The sequence below is a fragment of the Balaenoptera ricei genome, chromosome 20 (genome assembly GCF_028023285.1).
Source record: "Balaenoptera ricei isolate mBalRic1 chromosome 20, mBalRic1.hap2, whole genome shotgun sequence".
In the NCBI taxonomy this organism is placed as follows: Eukaryota; Metazoa; Chordata; class Mammalia; order Artiodactyla; family Balaenopteridae; genus Balaenoptera; species Balaenoptera ricei.
This window is the reverse complement of record NC_082658.1, coordinates 21,581,117-21,595,356: the sequence shown is the minus strand read 5'-3', so window position 1 is coordinate 21,595,356 and position 14,240 is coordinate 21,581,117. Positions and strand designations below refer to the sequence as shown.

The 14,240-nt window shown below is 39.7% G+C and overlaps 1 protein-coding gene across 2 annotated transcripts in view; it reads left to right on the top strand.

The window, feature by feature from the left end:
* BRCA1 (BRCA1 DNA repair associated) overlaps positions 1-14,240 on the top strand; it is a 59,495-nt gene that overhangs the window by 3,556 nt on the left and 41,699 nt on the right. For both annotated transcript variants that reach the window (XM_059907263.1, XM_059907262.1), the window contains exons 3-4: positions 5,325-5,378; positions 14,067-14,144. In XM_059907263.1, the coding sequence (XP_059763246.1) occupies positions 5,325-5,378; positions 14,067-14,144 (132 nt within the window). The remainder of the gene's footprint in view (positions 1-5,324; positions 5,379-14,066; positions 14,145-14,240) is intronic.

Sequence of the window (14,240 nt, the reverse complement as noted above, 5' to 3'; positions counted from 1 at the left end):
TGCCTGCAACATTCTTCCCCTGGTAATTGCATGGCTCACAAATCTTGATTGAAATACCATCTTTCAAAGAGGCAGACAATCCCAATTTAAAATTGTAACACTCCCACCCTCAACAAATCCCTTATCCCCCTTTTTTTCCATAATGCTTATTTTTTACATAACTTACAACTATCTGACATTCTGTATAATTTATTTATCCTTTTTCTCAACCCCCACAGAATATAAACTCCCAAGGGCAGAGGTTTTTATTTGTTTTATTTACTTCATATCTTCAGTAGTTAGAACAGTATCTGGGACATAGTAGCCACTCAGTAAACATTTGTTGAAGGTATTAAGTAATAAACTAAATTGGTTCTTTGATAATTTAGTGGTTTTTAACATGGTGATAGTGGTGGGTATTATTCAAAAAATAAATTGAAAAGTTGTACCTTTCCTTTGTGCTTCATGAAAGTTGTTTTTCATATTTGGAGTCAAGTAAATAAGATTAAAGAAAATGCAAGTTGTGTTTTCAGAGAGAAACAAGATTTATAAGTAACCTACCTTCTGCTCCCCTGCCTCTCAACATTTCAACTAAACAAGAACCAGAGCTAAATGAGCTTTACAGCCTAATTTACGAAACATCAGAGCCAGGCAAGCAGGAAATGACAATTGGAAAAAAAATTGCTTTTGAAAAAGCATAAAACTTACTCATGATGATTACAAAGAGTGATCAAAAAGTCCTTAATAGTATGGCATTTGGGTCCATTTATTTTACATTTCCATGGGACTCAGTCATAATAATGTAACGTTCTTTCTCATTCTGGCAAAGTAAACCATCAAATAAAAAACTCAGCTACATAAAAATTAAAGATGTGAGAATGAAAGTTAATGTTAAATTTTTATTTTCAGTCAACTACTGTGTATTTTCCAGCTCCTTATTTATTTATTTTTTCAATCTGTTTTCTTTTTTCTTTTGGCTGCGTTGGGTCTTGGTTGCTGTGCGCGGGCTTTCTCTAGTTGTGGTGAGCAGGGGCTGCTCTTCCTTGCGGTGCACGGGCTTCTCATTGCAGTGGCTTCTCTTGTTGCGGAACACAGGCCCTAGAGCGTGCAGGCTTCAGTAGTTGTGGCATGTGGGCTCCGTAGTTGTGGCTCGCGGGCTCTAGAGCACAGGCTTAGTAGTTGTGACGCACGGGCTTAGATGCTCCGCAGCATGTGGGATCCTCCCGGACCAGGGATCAAACCCATGTCCCCTGCACTGGCAGGTGGATTCTCAACCACTGTGCCACCAAGGAAGTCCTCAATCTGTTTTCTATTCGAAATAGACCTGGGTTTTTAAACTAAGACTGTTCTTCCTGGTTGTTGTTAAACCTTAAACTCATACCTAGTTCACTTTTTTTTTTTTTTAACATTGCCTAGAACAGTACAATTTGCAGTTAATGTCTTAATAAATGATTCCTGACTGTGACTGGAAACAATGTTATTTATGGTAACTATAGGGTAGGTTTCCAGCTTCTTTGAGGTCTCAAGCTAAAATTCCTTCTCCTGGCCCCTGAGTCATTATTGGCATTTATTTCTGATAACTGGTAGTTCTTTCTAACTTTACACATGAATATATAAATTCTTTGACTTACGAAGAGTTTGATAAAATGTGTATCCCAGTGGGTGGTGGTTGTTTTTTGAAACTAACCTAGCTTCTTTCTCCAATCACTTACCATGTTGGAAGCTCTAAATATAAATATGCAGTAGGCCTAAAATATTTCCTGGTTTGAAAAATTTTAAATATTTGAGTCACTTTTATTTTATTTTTATTCTTTCTTTCTTTATTTTTAATATAAATTTATTTATTTATTTTTGGCTGAGTTGGGTCTTTGTTGCTGCGCGCGGGCTTTCTCTAGTTGCAGCGAGTGTGGGCTGCTCTTCGTTGCAGTGAGCGGGCTTCTCATTGTGGTGGCTTCTCTTGTTGTGGAGCACGGGCTCTAGGCGCGCAGGCTTCAGTAGTTGTGGCACGCGGGCTTCAGTAGTTGTGGTTCGCAGGCTCTAGAGCTCAGGCTCAGTAGTTGTGGCACACGGGCTTAGCTGCTCCGCGACGTGGGATCTTCCCGGACCAGGGCTCGAACCTGTGTCCCCTGCACTGGCGGGCTGATTCTTAACCACTGCGCCACCAGGGAAGCCCTATTTTTATTTTTTTAATTAATTAATTAATTAATTTTTGGTTGCATTGGGTCTTCGTTGCTGCGTGCTGGCTCTCTCTAGTTGCAGCGAGTGGGGACTACTCTTCGTTGCAGTGTGCGGCTTCTCATTGTGGTGGCTTCTCTTGTTGCGGAGCACGGGCTCTAGGCATGCGGGCTTCAGTAGCTGTGGCTCGCGGGCTCTAGAGCACAAGCTCAGTAGTTGTGGCGCACAGGCTTAGTTGCTCTGTAGCATGTGGGATCTTCCCGGACCAGGGCTCGAACCCATGTCCCCTGCATTGGCAGGTGGATTCTTAACCACTACACCACCAGGGAAGTCCCTGAATCACTTTTATAGTAAACATTTACTTTCATCAGGACCTAGAAGAGAACATTTTAATTTTTTTCTTTTCATTCCCATTCTCTCTTCAAGCTTTTCCTTCAACAGTAATTACTTTTTTATGTATTGGAGTTTTCATCTGTTCAAAGTTTGTGTTTACAGTATGTTTGTATAGCTTGGTTTTTAATTACTATACTGAAATATAATTATCTGAGAATTGAGTCAGTGGTGAGAATGAAAGCCATCTGGTATCATAGCTAGATCCAATTTCTCTTTTACTGAGAATTTCTTTTGCTATGTAGCCTATCTGAGGAATAGTGATTTACTAACAAATCAGAGTTTTCTTTGTTTTTCTTTTTAAAATCACTTTCAGTCCCAATAATAATACTAACATTGGTACAAGTCATCTCAGGTTGTAAACATTTTCCCAAGTAGCATTTAATTTTATTCTCAGAATAGCCTCAAGAGACTGGTAGAGTGGGTGACCGAGAAGGAAACTGAGGTTCAGGTAGAGTGGTTGGCCTGAGATCACTCTGCTAACAAAGAGACCTGTAGTAGAAACCCAGTCTTCTGACTTACTCTGGTATTTTTCTTTTCATTGCCCTGTGCTGCGTCAGAAACCCCATGATTGCGAGAGTTGTGTTACCAAACCCTTCATAAGGAGGCTATTGTCCCCCAGCTTTTCTTGTGATCCTTTTCTAAAAAGTTAAACATTTAATGAACCACATTCCTATCACATACACAGGTTACCTGTTTTTTGATGTCTTGCCTGAACTTTACCAAGAATCAGTTTCTGAAACTCTCATTCAGAATAAACACTGAAGACTTAAAATAGCCTGTAGGTTCCTACATGCTCAGGCTCCCACCTACCTCTCTGACCTCTTCTGCTAGTACCTCCCCCTTGATTATCCATCCTAGACCCTGGCCTACTCGCTGTCCTTCAAAAACCCTGGGCATGGTCCTGCTCAGTCTGTCTTTTCTGCTCCCTCTGCTGGAATGTTCTTCCCACAACTGTTGCACAGCTTGTTTCCTCACATTGCTCAGCTGTCTGCCAGTGTCACCTTCTCAGTGAGGCCTTTCCTGACCACCCTGTATATACCCTTCCCCCCAACACACTGCACTCCCTGTTCCCTTACCTTGCTTTATTTTTCTTTTTAGCACTTATTCCCATATATGTTTGTTTCTCAATCAACTGTCTACCACAACTAGAATGTAAGTTCTGTGAGGGCAGGCTTTATTTTGTTCGCTGCTGTATTTGCATCTCCAAGAGCAGTGCTTGCACATAGTAGATGCACAATAAATACTTGTTATATTAGTAAATGAATTAATCTCAGGAGGGCCTTGAGATTTTGTGGTTAGATGGGTAGGCATGAGAATTTGAGTGATGTATTTTCTTTTCTGGGGATTTTAATATTTTTCTAAGTTTATTATTTTCTAAATTTTCTTCAGTGAGTACTTATTACACTGTTCTTACAAAGTAATCACAAACCAAACATCATGTACCTCCTGAAGTGATGTAATAAAAGTACACAGACCCATCTGTAAAGTGTTCTTGCCAAAAAATTGAACCCAATTTTGATTGAGCCTGTAGGTCTAGTTTACAGGAAATAGAGGTTAGAGGGACAAGTTAAACCACATCATAGGGTTATAATCAGCAAAATCTAGAATGTGGGAAATTCTAGAGGTCAAATGACCTAGTTTTTTAAATAAACGACGAGGTAAAAAAAGAGGAGAAATCTGTAAAAGAGACTTGAGATATATCAACCAAATGCAATGTGTGGATCTTATTTGGATCCTGATTTAAATGAATTTAATTATTAAGTTTTTATGAGACAGTGAGGGAAATTGGAACATCAGTTGTATATTAGATGATACTAGGGAAATTATTTTTTAGGAGTAATAATGGTTTCATGGTTAAACTAAAAAAGTCTTTATCTTTGAAAGATATATTCTGAAATATAGATGAAATGCTATGACAACTGGGATTTTAAAACATATTTATTTATTTTATTTATTTTGGCTGCGTCGGGGCTTAGTTGCGGCACGTGGGATCTTCGTTGTGGCATGCGGGATCTTTTTAGTTGCGGCATGCAGGTTCTTAGTCGCGGCATGCAGGCTTCTTAGTTGCGGCATGCATGTGGGATCTAGTTCCCCCACCAGGGATTGAACGTGGGCCTCCTGCATTGGGATTGTGGAGTCTTACCCCCGGGACCACCAGGGAAATCCCCTGGGATTTACTTTAAAATAATCTTGGCTTTGAGTGGATTTTGGTATGGATGAAATAAGATTGGCTGTGAGCTGATAATTGCTGAAATTGGGTTATGGTACATGGAGTTCATTTTACTGTTTTATTTGTGTAAATGCTTGAAGCCTTCCATATTAAGAAATAAAAAATAAAAAGGCAATCACATGCCAAAAAAGTGCTATGAGAGAATTCAAAAGAAATACAAGAAGTTTTTGTCTTTGTGGAGCTTAAAGTTTAGTTAACATATAGGATGTGCACCCACAATGATAGCTCAAAAAAGGTATCAGTGAAAACTAATATGAAATAATATCAGCTAATTTTTTGAATGCTAAAGATAACATAGAATATAAAAAAGAATGATATATTCTGTTTTGATGTCTGAAAGCTCAGTGAGGGTAAGGATCATATTCTCTGCTGTATTTTTGGTTCCTAGTACAGCAGACATTTAATAAATATTTATTGAATGAACTTAAAGCCTTACTTTGACTCAGTTATAGCAGCTTAAAGTTGAACTTCTTTATTAAGAATTCATTTATTTTTAAATGAATTATTGAACCTCATTTCTTTTTCTTTTTTTTCCCTACCCTTCTAGTCTGGAGTTGATCAAAGAGCCTGTTTCCACAAAGTGTGATCACATATTTTGCAAGTAAGTTTGAATGTTTTATGTGGCTCCATTATTAGCTTTTGTGCTTATCCTTCATAACACAGGAAACACCTAGCTTTATTAAAGCTTTAGCTTCTTCAATTATGTGAAAAAGAATCATAAGTTTTTGTAGCCATAGTTTGTGGTAAAATATTGGCATATTTATCTAGTGGGATATGAAATCACTTTGAACAGCTGTTTGTTTTTTGTGTCCATGGGTGAAAGCAGATTGCAAGCAGTTACGCAATAAGCAAATTGCATTTCAGCTGTCCCAGTTTCTCCTTTCTGTTCATTTCTGCATGTCCTTCTGCTCTCTGCCCTCTAAGGTTCAGTGTTTGCCTGCTTCATAATCCTTGTGAAAATAGGAAAGGACCTGATATCAGTTTATATTTAGGCTGAAATTCATTCATACCAATGATTCAAGTTATATTTACATTTTTAAGGATCTTGCCCTTTGAAATGGATATGTTTCTTGATGGAAGAATTTCAGAAAAAGTTTGGTAGGTAATTTTGTGGAACAGGGGGTTTTCTCCTTTCCTTGATGTTAAGCTATGATTGAAGCTTGCCCTGAATGCCAACTTATTTCTTTTTAAGCATTTTGTTCTTTTTTAATTGAAAAGACAAGCCATGTCAATGGTAATGAGTTTACTAGCATATATGATGCAAAGTATTTTTCCCTCCTACCTCAAACCCCTGCCTCTCCCTTCCCTCCCCAGAAAAAAACCACAATTATCAATTTCTTATGTATCCTCTAAGGAATGTTTAGATTCAAGTGTTTGTAACTTGGGATTCATGAATGGTTTTCATGAATTTCCTAGAATTATATTGAATTTTAAGTTCAATTGTATTAAAAACTATGGGCCTGTGCAGTTTTCTGGGAAGACAGTTCATAATTTTTATCAGCTCGGAACGTTTCTGTAACCTAAAAAACGTGAAAAGCTTCTGCATTAAGGATAGTGAGGGCTGGCTGAAGCTGGAGGAAACCTGTTCCCTTTGGAGGGATATCCTCTGAGCACAAGTCTGCCAGCTGGCCAGCCCCTTCCTTCCTCTGAATTTTACCTTCTTGCTATTTGTCTGTCCCAACAAGGATCTAGAGCCCATTTCCACTGTCTCTCACCCCTTTTCCAGGTCACCCCACTGGCCTAGATCTGTTCCCAACAGTTCCCTTCTCATTCTTCAGGCCCTTCTCCCTGGTCAGGTGTCATGGCAGCACAGCTTTAACTCTCCTTCAAGAATTTTTAGTTTTGTGACCTCTAGAGGGAAGCTTCTCAAACTGTCTGTGGTATAGGGCCATTTTCTTTGTAGATCAATACCTTTATAAAGCAAAATTTTGAAGTCCCACTATTTAAAAGGTTACAGATAGCTGAAGGCTAACCTTTTAAATGCCGGGACTTTCACTGTTTCTTGACAAGAATCTTTCTGAAATGTACTGTATGCTTTCCCGTCACCTTGAATAATGAATATACGGTATTATAGTGTGTAAAGAAGAGATTAAATTATGAACATTCATTACTTTGAGAGCTTGTGGAAGAAGGCAGTTTTACAGGCAGAGGAAATAATATGAGCAAAGGTATGAAGAGAAGAAAGAATATCTTCAGGACAAAGAAACTAACTTTTCATATATATAGAGGAGTTGTATTACAAAAGGAAGGAGCCCTCAGAGGGGAGATGATATTTGCAAGAGAGAAAGATCCAAGAGGAGGCAGAGGGATTGGAACTAGAAAATGGATGCTAGAAAGAGAAATAGTTGTTATTCAGTGAAGTTGGAGGTAAAGACATCTGTTGAGATTGAGAAGGTTAAAGTTGGCAACTGGAGGAGAGTGAAAAAGGCTTGCAATTTCTAATATGGAGGATAGGAAAAGCAGAATAGCCAGCCATATTTTAAGTGATATGTTAGAATTAAAAGTTTAGTATAATGCCTGTGTGATAGATCAACTTTTTCATGAAATATCTTCTGTAATACCTTTATAGTCTGAATAACACCTTGATCTATATGATAAGAAAGCTCAGAAAAATACCCCCAAGCATTAATTGTATTTTCTCAAGGTGGACTCTAATTGCTAACAATAACGCAGCTTTATTGACCAGAGTAAGACTGTAGTTCTGAAATCTTTCATGAGATATACAAAAAGTACAATGGTACCAGTTTAGAAGATATTACTTAGGCCATTGATGCATTAGCTTGCAGTTTCCAAACAACAGATGAAATGTGTAATACTTTTTGAAAGATCTAGACCACATTGTCCAAAGAGATATAATCTGAGCCATATAAATCTAACTTAAATTTTCTAGTAGCCACATTACCAAAAGGTTTTTTTAAAAGGTGAAATTAATATAGTTATATATTTTTAGCCCAATTATGGCTAAAATTTTATCATTTCAAAATATAATATAAAAATATTAATGATATATTTGACATTCTTTTTTTGTAGTAAGTCTCTGAAAGCTTGTGTTTTTCCATACTTACAGTACATTTTAGTTCGGACTAGCCATATTTCAAGTGCTCAATAGCCACATGTGGCAGCTGTATTGGACAACACAGCTCTAGAAACTAACTACTCAAAGTGGGACTCATGGGTCTGGGTCTGTAGCAACCACATCACATGGGGACTTCCTAGAATCTCAGCCCTACCCCAAACCTGCTGAATCAGAATCTGCATTTTAACAAGATCCCCAGGAGATTCTTATGCACATTAAAGTTTGAGAAGCAGTGCTCTGGAATGATAACCTGTCTATACACTTATATGGAGGATACTAAAAGGGACTAGACCAAGGAAGTCTGAGGTTTAAAGACCAGATAGACCAAGTAAGGCAAGTCTTGGGGTCAGTTAACTGAGGAGATCCAGATAAGTGGTGAGTCAGTGTCGGGGACGTTTCATGGCTGGATACATTAGATCATGACACCAGGGAATTCTGTAATCTAGTAATAGGTTGGTATGTCAGAGGTCTAGAAATAGGCAAGAGATGGATAATCTAGCAAGTAGATTGAACATAGTCTCTCAGGAGTCTAGCAGCAGAAATGAGAAGTTCAAGGTGGTAGTTACAAGGGAAGAAAAGTAGCAGGGACCCAGCCATAGGAGGCTGAGGGTTAGTGGTAGATTCTCATCCCTAGGAGACAAGAGCCTTGACTCAGGGGACTGGGATACTGGGCAAGGAACCTAGGCAGAATCTCCCAGATGAAGAGCTCAAGATAGCTTCTAGGTGGGGGAGGGATAAGTTGGAAGATTGGGCTTGACATATACACACTACTATATATAAAATAGATAACTAATAAGGACCTACTGTATAGCACAGGGAACTCTACTCAATACTCTGTAATGGCCTGTATGGGAAAAGAATCTAAAAAAGAGTGGATATATGTATATGTATAACTGATTCACTTTACTGTACACCTGAAACTAACACAACATTGTAAATCAACTCTACTCCAATAAAAATTAAAAAAAAGAAAAAAAGATAGCTTCTTAATTGTTGGAACTAAAGTACAAACCAGAGGTTTGATCAAAAAAACAGAGCCTTAGGACTTCCCTGGTGGCGCAGTGGTTAAGAATCCTCCTGCCAATGCAGGGGACACGGGTTTGAGCCCTGGTCTGGGAAGATCCCACATGCCGCGGAGCAACTAAGCCCGTGCGCCACAGCTACTGAGCCTGTGTTCTAGAGCCTGTGAGCCACAGCTACTGAGCCTGCATGCCACAACTACTGAGCCTGCGTGCCACAACTACTGAAGCCCGTGTGCCTAGAGCCCGTGCTCTGCAACAAGAGAAGCCACCGCAATGTGAAGCCCACGCACCACAACAAAGAGTAGCCCCCGCTCACCACAACTAGAGGAAGCTCGTGCACAGCAACAAAGACCCAACGCAGCCAAAAAAAAAAGAAAACAGAGCCTTGGACTTCCCTGGTGGCGCGGTGGTTAAGAATCCGCCTGCCAATGCAGGGGACATGGGTTTGAGCCCTGGTCTGGGAAGATCCTACATGCCATGGAGCAACTAAGCCCATGCGCCACAACTACTGAGCCCATGTGCCACAATTACTGAAGCCCGCGCGCCTAGAGCCCGTGCTCCGCAACAAGAGAAGCCACCGCAGTGAGAAGCCCGTGCACCGCAACGAAGAGTAGCCCCCGCTTGCCACAACTAGAGAAAGCCTGTGCACAGCAACAAAGACCCAACACAGCCAAAAATAAATAAAATTTAAAAAAAAAGAAAAGAAAACAGAGCCTTATTTATACAAACTGACAAGGTTTGGTGGGACCAGCAACATAAGTGGATGCTGAGACGCTAAGCTGTGGAGCTCTCAGGGTCTTTATTTCCTTTAACAAGGGACCGTATTTGTCCATTATCTTAGCTCTGTTGATAGTAAGCCAGGGCACCCAATATAACTGAAGGTAGCCAAAAGTTAGCTTGCCTTTATTTTGCCTATACTTAGAACTATTAATTCATTGCTTCCTTCCAGGATAGACTTGGACAAGCAACTCAAAATTAGATGAGTTTCCATAACTTGTTAAACTGTTCAGGGTGTAGATGTGCTCAAAAATGAGTACTCTGAAAAGTCCCCCAAATTTGTTTGTGGCAGTGTGATTTTACTATTCTCCATCAGCGTTTTCTTAAAGAGCTGTAGCTGCCCTTTAGAAAACATACTGCGTTTTCTTTAAAAATGTATTGCCGGGCTTCCCTGGTGGCGCAGTGGTTGGGAGTCCGCCTGCCAATGCAGGGGACACGGGTTCGAGCCCTGGTCTGGGAAGATCCCACATGCCACGGAGCAACTGGGCCTGTGAGCCACAACTACTGAGCCTGCGCGTCTGCAGCCTGTGCTCTGCAACAAGAGAGGCCGCGATAGTGAGAGACCCGCGCACCGCGATGAAGAGTGGCCCCCGCTTGCCACAACTAGAGAAAGCCCTCGCACAGAAACGAAGACACAACACAGCCATAAATAAATAAATTAATTAATTAATTAAAAAAAAAAAAAGAAATAGGGTCATACTTTAAAAAAAAAAAAAATGTATTGCCTTTCCTTAACCATTGGGCTTTAGAAACCCAAGAATCCCAAAACTTGTCTTAGACCTTTTCACTAAGAACCTTATGTAGAACTTGTATATGTGTTTTCATTTAATTAGTGCATCACATAGATTCCCCAGGGCTCTAAAACAGAGTTTAATAAATTCTTCTGAGCCCTGAAAGACATGCCACTGTTCTGTTGATCTGTCAATATTTTCCTTAGCTCAGTCTTTTCAAGTCATGTACAAGTTCATTTTCTCTTTTGAGTTTAATAACCTTTATGAGTCTGTTCTTTTTCTAGCATAAAGAAAGATTGGAACTCATAATATCTTGGTTGATTTCTACGTATCTGGTTCTCCTGTGTTACTTATGTAATTATTGTACAGGCTGCAACATCTATAGCTTGACTTATCATGCAATATCTTAGCTGCTGTATTCTGCAGTACTATGTTTAGGGAATTACCTCCCTACCTCTACTCTGAATTGTTGAATTGTGCCATTTGCCAGTGTGATGCATTGATGCCTCCTAGAGCCATTATGGTAGAGTGCAGGTAGTATTTGCATCTTCTCAAGGAGTGGTAGCCTCTATTTTGTGGCTCTTTAAATGGGCTTTATGGGACTTCTCTGGGTCCAGTGGTTAGGACTCTGCGCTCCCAGTGCAGGGGGCCGAGGTTTGATTCCTGGTCGGGGAACTAGATCCCGCATGCCTCCCGCATGCCACAACTAAAGATACCACATGCCACAACAGAGGTCCCGCACACGGCAACGAAGATCCCCCATGCCACAACTAAGACCCAATATCACCAAATAAATAAATAAATGTTTAAATGGGCTTTATATACAAAGCAGGTAGCTTTTTGATACCCCTGTCCCCTAAACTATAGAATTGTTGTCAAGTGCAACGTGGTAGTTCAAGCAACTATATAAGTGAAGAAGGACCCCTGGGTCTCCTTGACCAAACCTACCTACATTTACTTTCTCTGGTGGAAAAACCATGGGCTTTGCTACAGTTCAATCCTAGATCCAGTATCACCTTTACCATTTACTTGATTACTGTATGATCTGGGACAAGTCTCTACTGTAAAATGAAGATAATACTTTAGGGTTGTGTAGACTGAGAGAGAGCAATGCATGCTAAAGGACCTGGCCAGTAAAAAGTGCTCTCTAAGTGTCTGCTGGCTCACCATTCCCACTGCCTTTTCAGCTCCCTAAATCTTCTTTCCTGGCTCTCTTCAATGTCGGTATCTTCTCTCTACTCCCTTCCCCAGTCACCTCCCTCGCCATAATACTATGTCCTTTATAATAGCAGGGATTTTGTTTTCCTTTTCCACTGAATTTCTTGCATCTAGAACAATACTGGACATGTAGTAAATATTGGTTGTATCAGTGAATCACTGCTTTTAATAATCATCACCACAGCTACTTCTGCTCTCTTCACTTTTTTCCGTTCCACCTCTCTTTTGAGTCTTCTTTTGTCTTCTTCCTAAGGGAACGTTGATCTTTATGGACACCACCAGCCAATGGGAGCAGTATTTTCCTTTCTTAAGGAAGCTGACTCAGGACGTCCCTGGTGGTTCAGTGGGTAAAACTCTGTGCTCCCAGTGCAGGGGGCCGGGGTTCGATCCCTGGTTGGGGAACTAGAATCCCTCATGCATTCCAGAACTAAGAGTCTGCATGCCACAACTAAGAGTCAGCATGCTGCAGCTAAGAAGCCCGCATGCTGCGACTAAGAAGCCTGCATGCTGCAGCTAAGACCCAGCGCAGCCTAAATAAATAAATGTTAAAATCTTTTTTTTAAAAAAAAAGGAAGCTGACTCTGAACATGTTGCATATGATCTTCAAGTCTTCTTAGCCATATTCAGCGTCTGAGACAAACAACAAAATTGTTCTTTATCCAAAGCCATTCTAAAACCCTGAGTGAGCCTCCTTCATTCCTTAGATGTCTAGTGAGCAGCTTGATTATGGCAGATACTCTGTTGGGCATTGTGAATATAAAAAGGAGCATGATTTCTTCCAGCCTTGAGGGGTTTTTGTTTTGTTTTGTTTTGTTTTTTATTTTATTTATTTATTTATTTATGGCTGCGTTGGGTCTTCATTGCTGTGCGTGGGCTTTCTCTAGTTGTGGTGAGCGGGGGGCTACTCTTCGTTACGGTGCACGGGCTTCTCATTGTGGTGGCTTCTCGTTGCGGAGCACGGGCTCTAGGCGCACGGGCTTCAGTAGTTGTGGCATGCGGGCTCAGTAGTTGTGGCTCGCGGGCTCTAGAGCACAGGCTCAGTAGTTGTGGCGCACAGGCTTAGTTGCTCTGTGGCATGTGGGATCTTCCTGGACCAGGGCTCAAACCCGTGTCCCCTGCATTGGCAGGCGGATTCTCAACCACTGTGCCACCAGGGAAGTCCTGTGTACAAGTTTTATGTGGGCTTATGTTTTCATTTCCCCTGGAAAGAAACCTAGGAGTAGAACTGCAGAGTCTTATGGTAACTCTTTGTTTAACATCTTGAGGAACTGCCAAACAGTTTTCTGAAGTGACTGCGTTGTTTTATATTTCCACCAGCAATGAATGAGGATTTCAGTTGCTCCACATCTTCGCCAATACTTATTATTATCTGTCTTTTTAATTAGGGCCATCGTAGTGGGCATAAAGTGGCATCTCATTGTGGCTTTGATTTCCTTTTTCCTAATGACTAATGATATCGAGCATCTTTTCATGTGCTTATTGGCCATTTGTATATCTCCTTTGGAAAAAATAGTTCTTCATATCCTCTGCCCATTTTTTAATTGGGTTATTTCTTTTTTTATTGAATTTTAAGAGTTCTTCATATATTCTGGATACAAGTCCCTTATCAGATATATGATTAGCAGATATTTTCTCTCATTCTGTGGATTGTCCCTTCACCTTCTTCATAGTATTATTTGTAGCACCGAAGTTTTTAAGTTTGATGTAGTCTAGCGTACCCATTTTTTCTTTGGTCGCTTGTGTTTTTGCCATTTATTTATTTATGAAATCATTGCTTAACCCATGGTCACAAACATTTATAGTTTTAGTTCTTACATTTAGTTCTGTGATCCATTTTGAGTTAATTTTTCTGTATTGTGTGAGGTAGGAGTCTATCTTCATTTTTTTGCATGTGGATATCTAGCTGTCCCAGCACTATTTGTTGATAAGATTGTTCCTTTTCCATTTAATTGTCTTGGTGCTATTGTTAAAAATCAACAATAACATAGATGTATGTTTGTACTCTCATTCTATTCCATCTATGTATATGTTTATCCTTATGCTAGTACCATGCTGTCTTGATTACTGTAACTTCTGTATTGAGGTGCTGAGTTTTTAAACTAATTATAATCATTTTACTTGAACTACTTACCATTTTTGTCTGATTATGCAGCATGAAATAATTATGAGTATATCATTAAATACACCATATTAACTTTTAATGTTTTATTTGATCATAACAGTAAGCCATATGCGTGTAAGTTCAGTTTTCATAGATCTTTGCTTATATAGTTTGTTTTCTGATTATGCAGCATCTAAAAACAATTAAAGGCCATTGGTTTTAATTCACCTGCCATTACCTTTAAAATGGCTCTTAAGGACAGTTGTGAGATTATCTTTTCATGGCTATTTGCTTTTTGAATATTCTCTCTGCAAAAAAAAAAAATGTAACTTGAGTTGTTCTTTTCATTCTTTAAAATTTATAGATTTTGTATGCTGAAACTTCTCAACCAGAAGAAAGGGCCTTCACAGTGTCCTTTGTGTAAGAATGATATAACCAGAAGGTATATAATTTGGGTAGTTGGGGGGTTGGAAGTGACAACAACAGGAAAAAGTAGAAATTCCATAATAACATAGCTGGTATTCCTATCAAACCACTC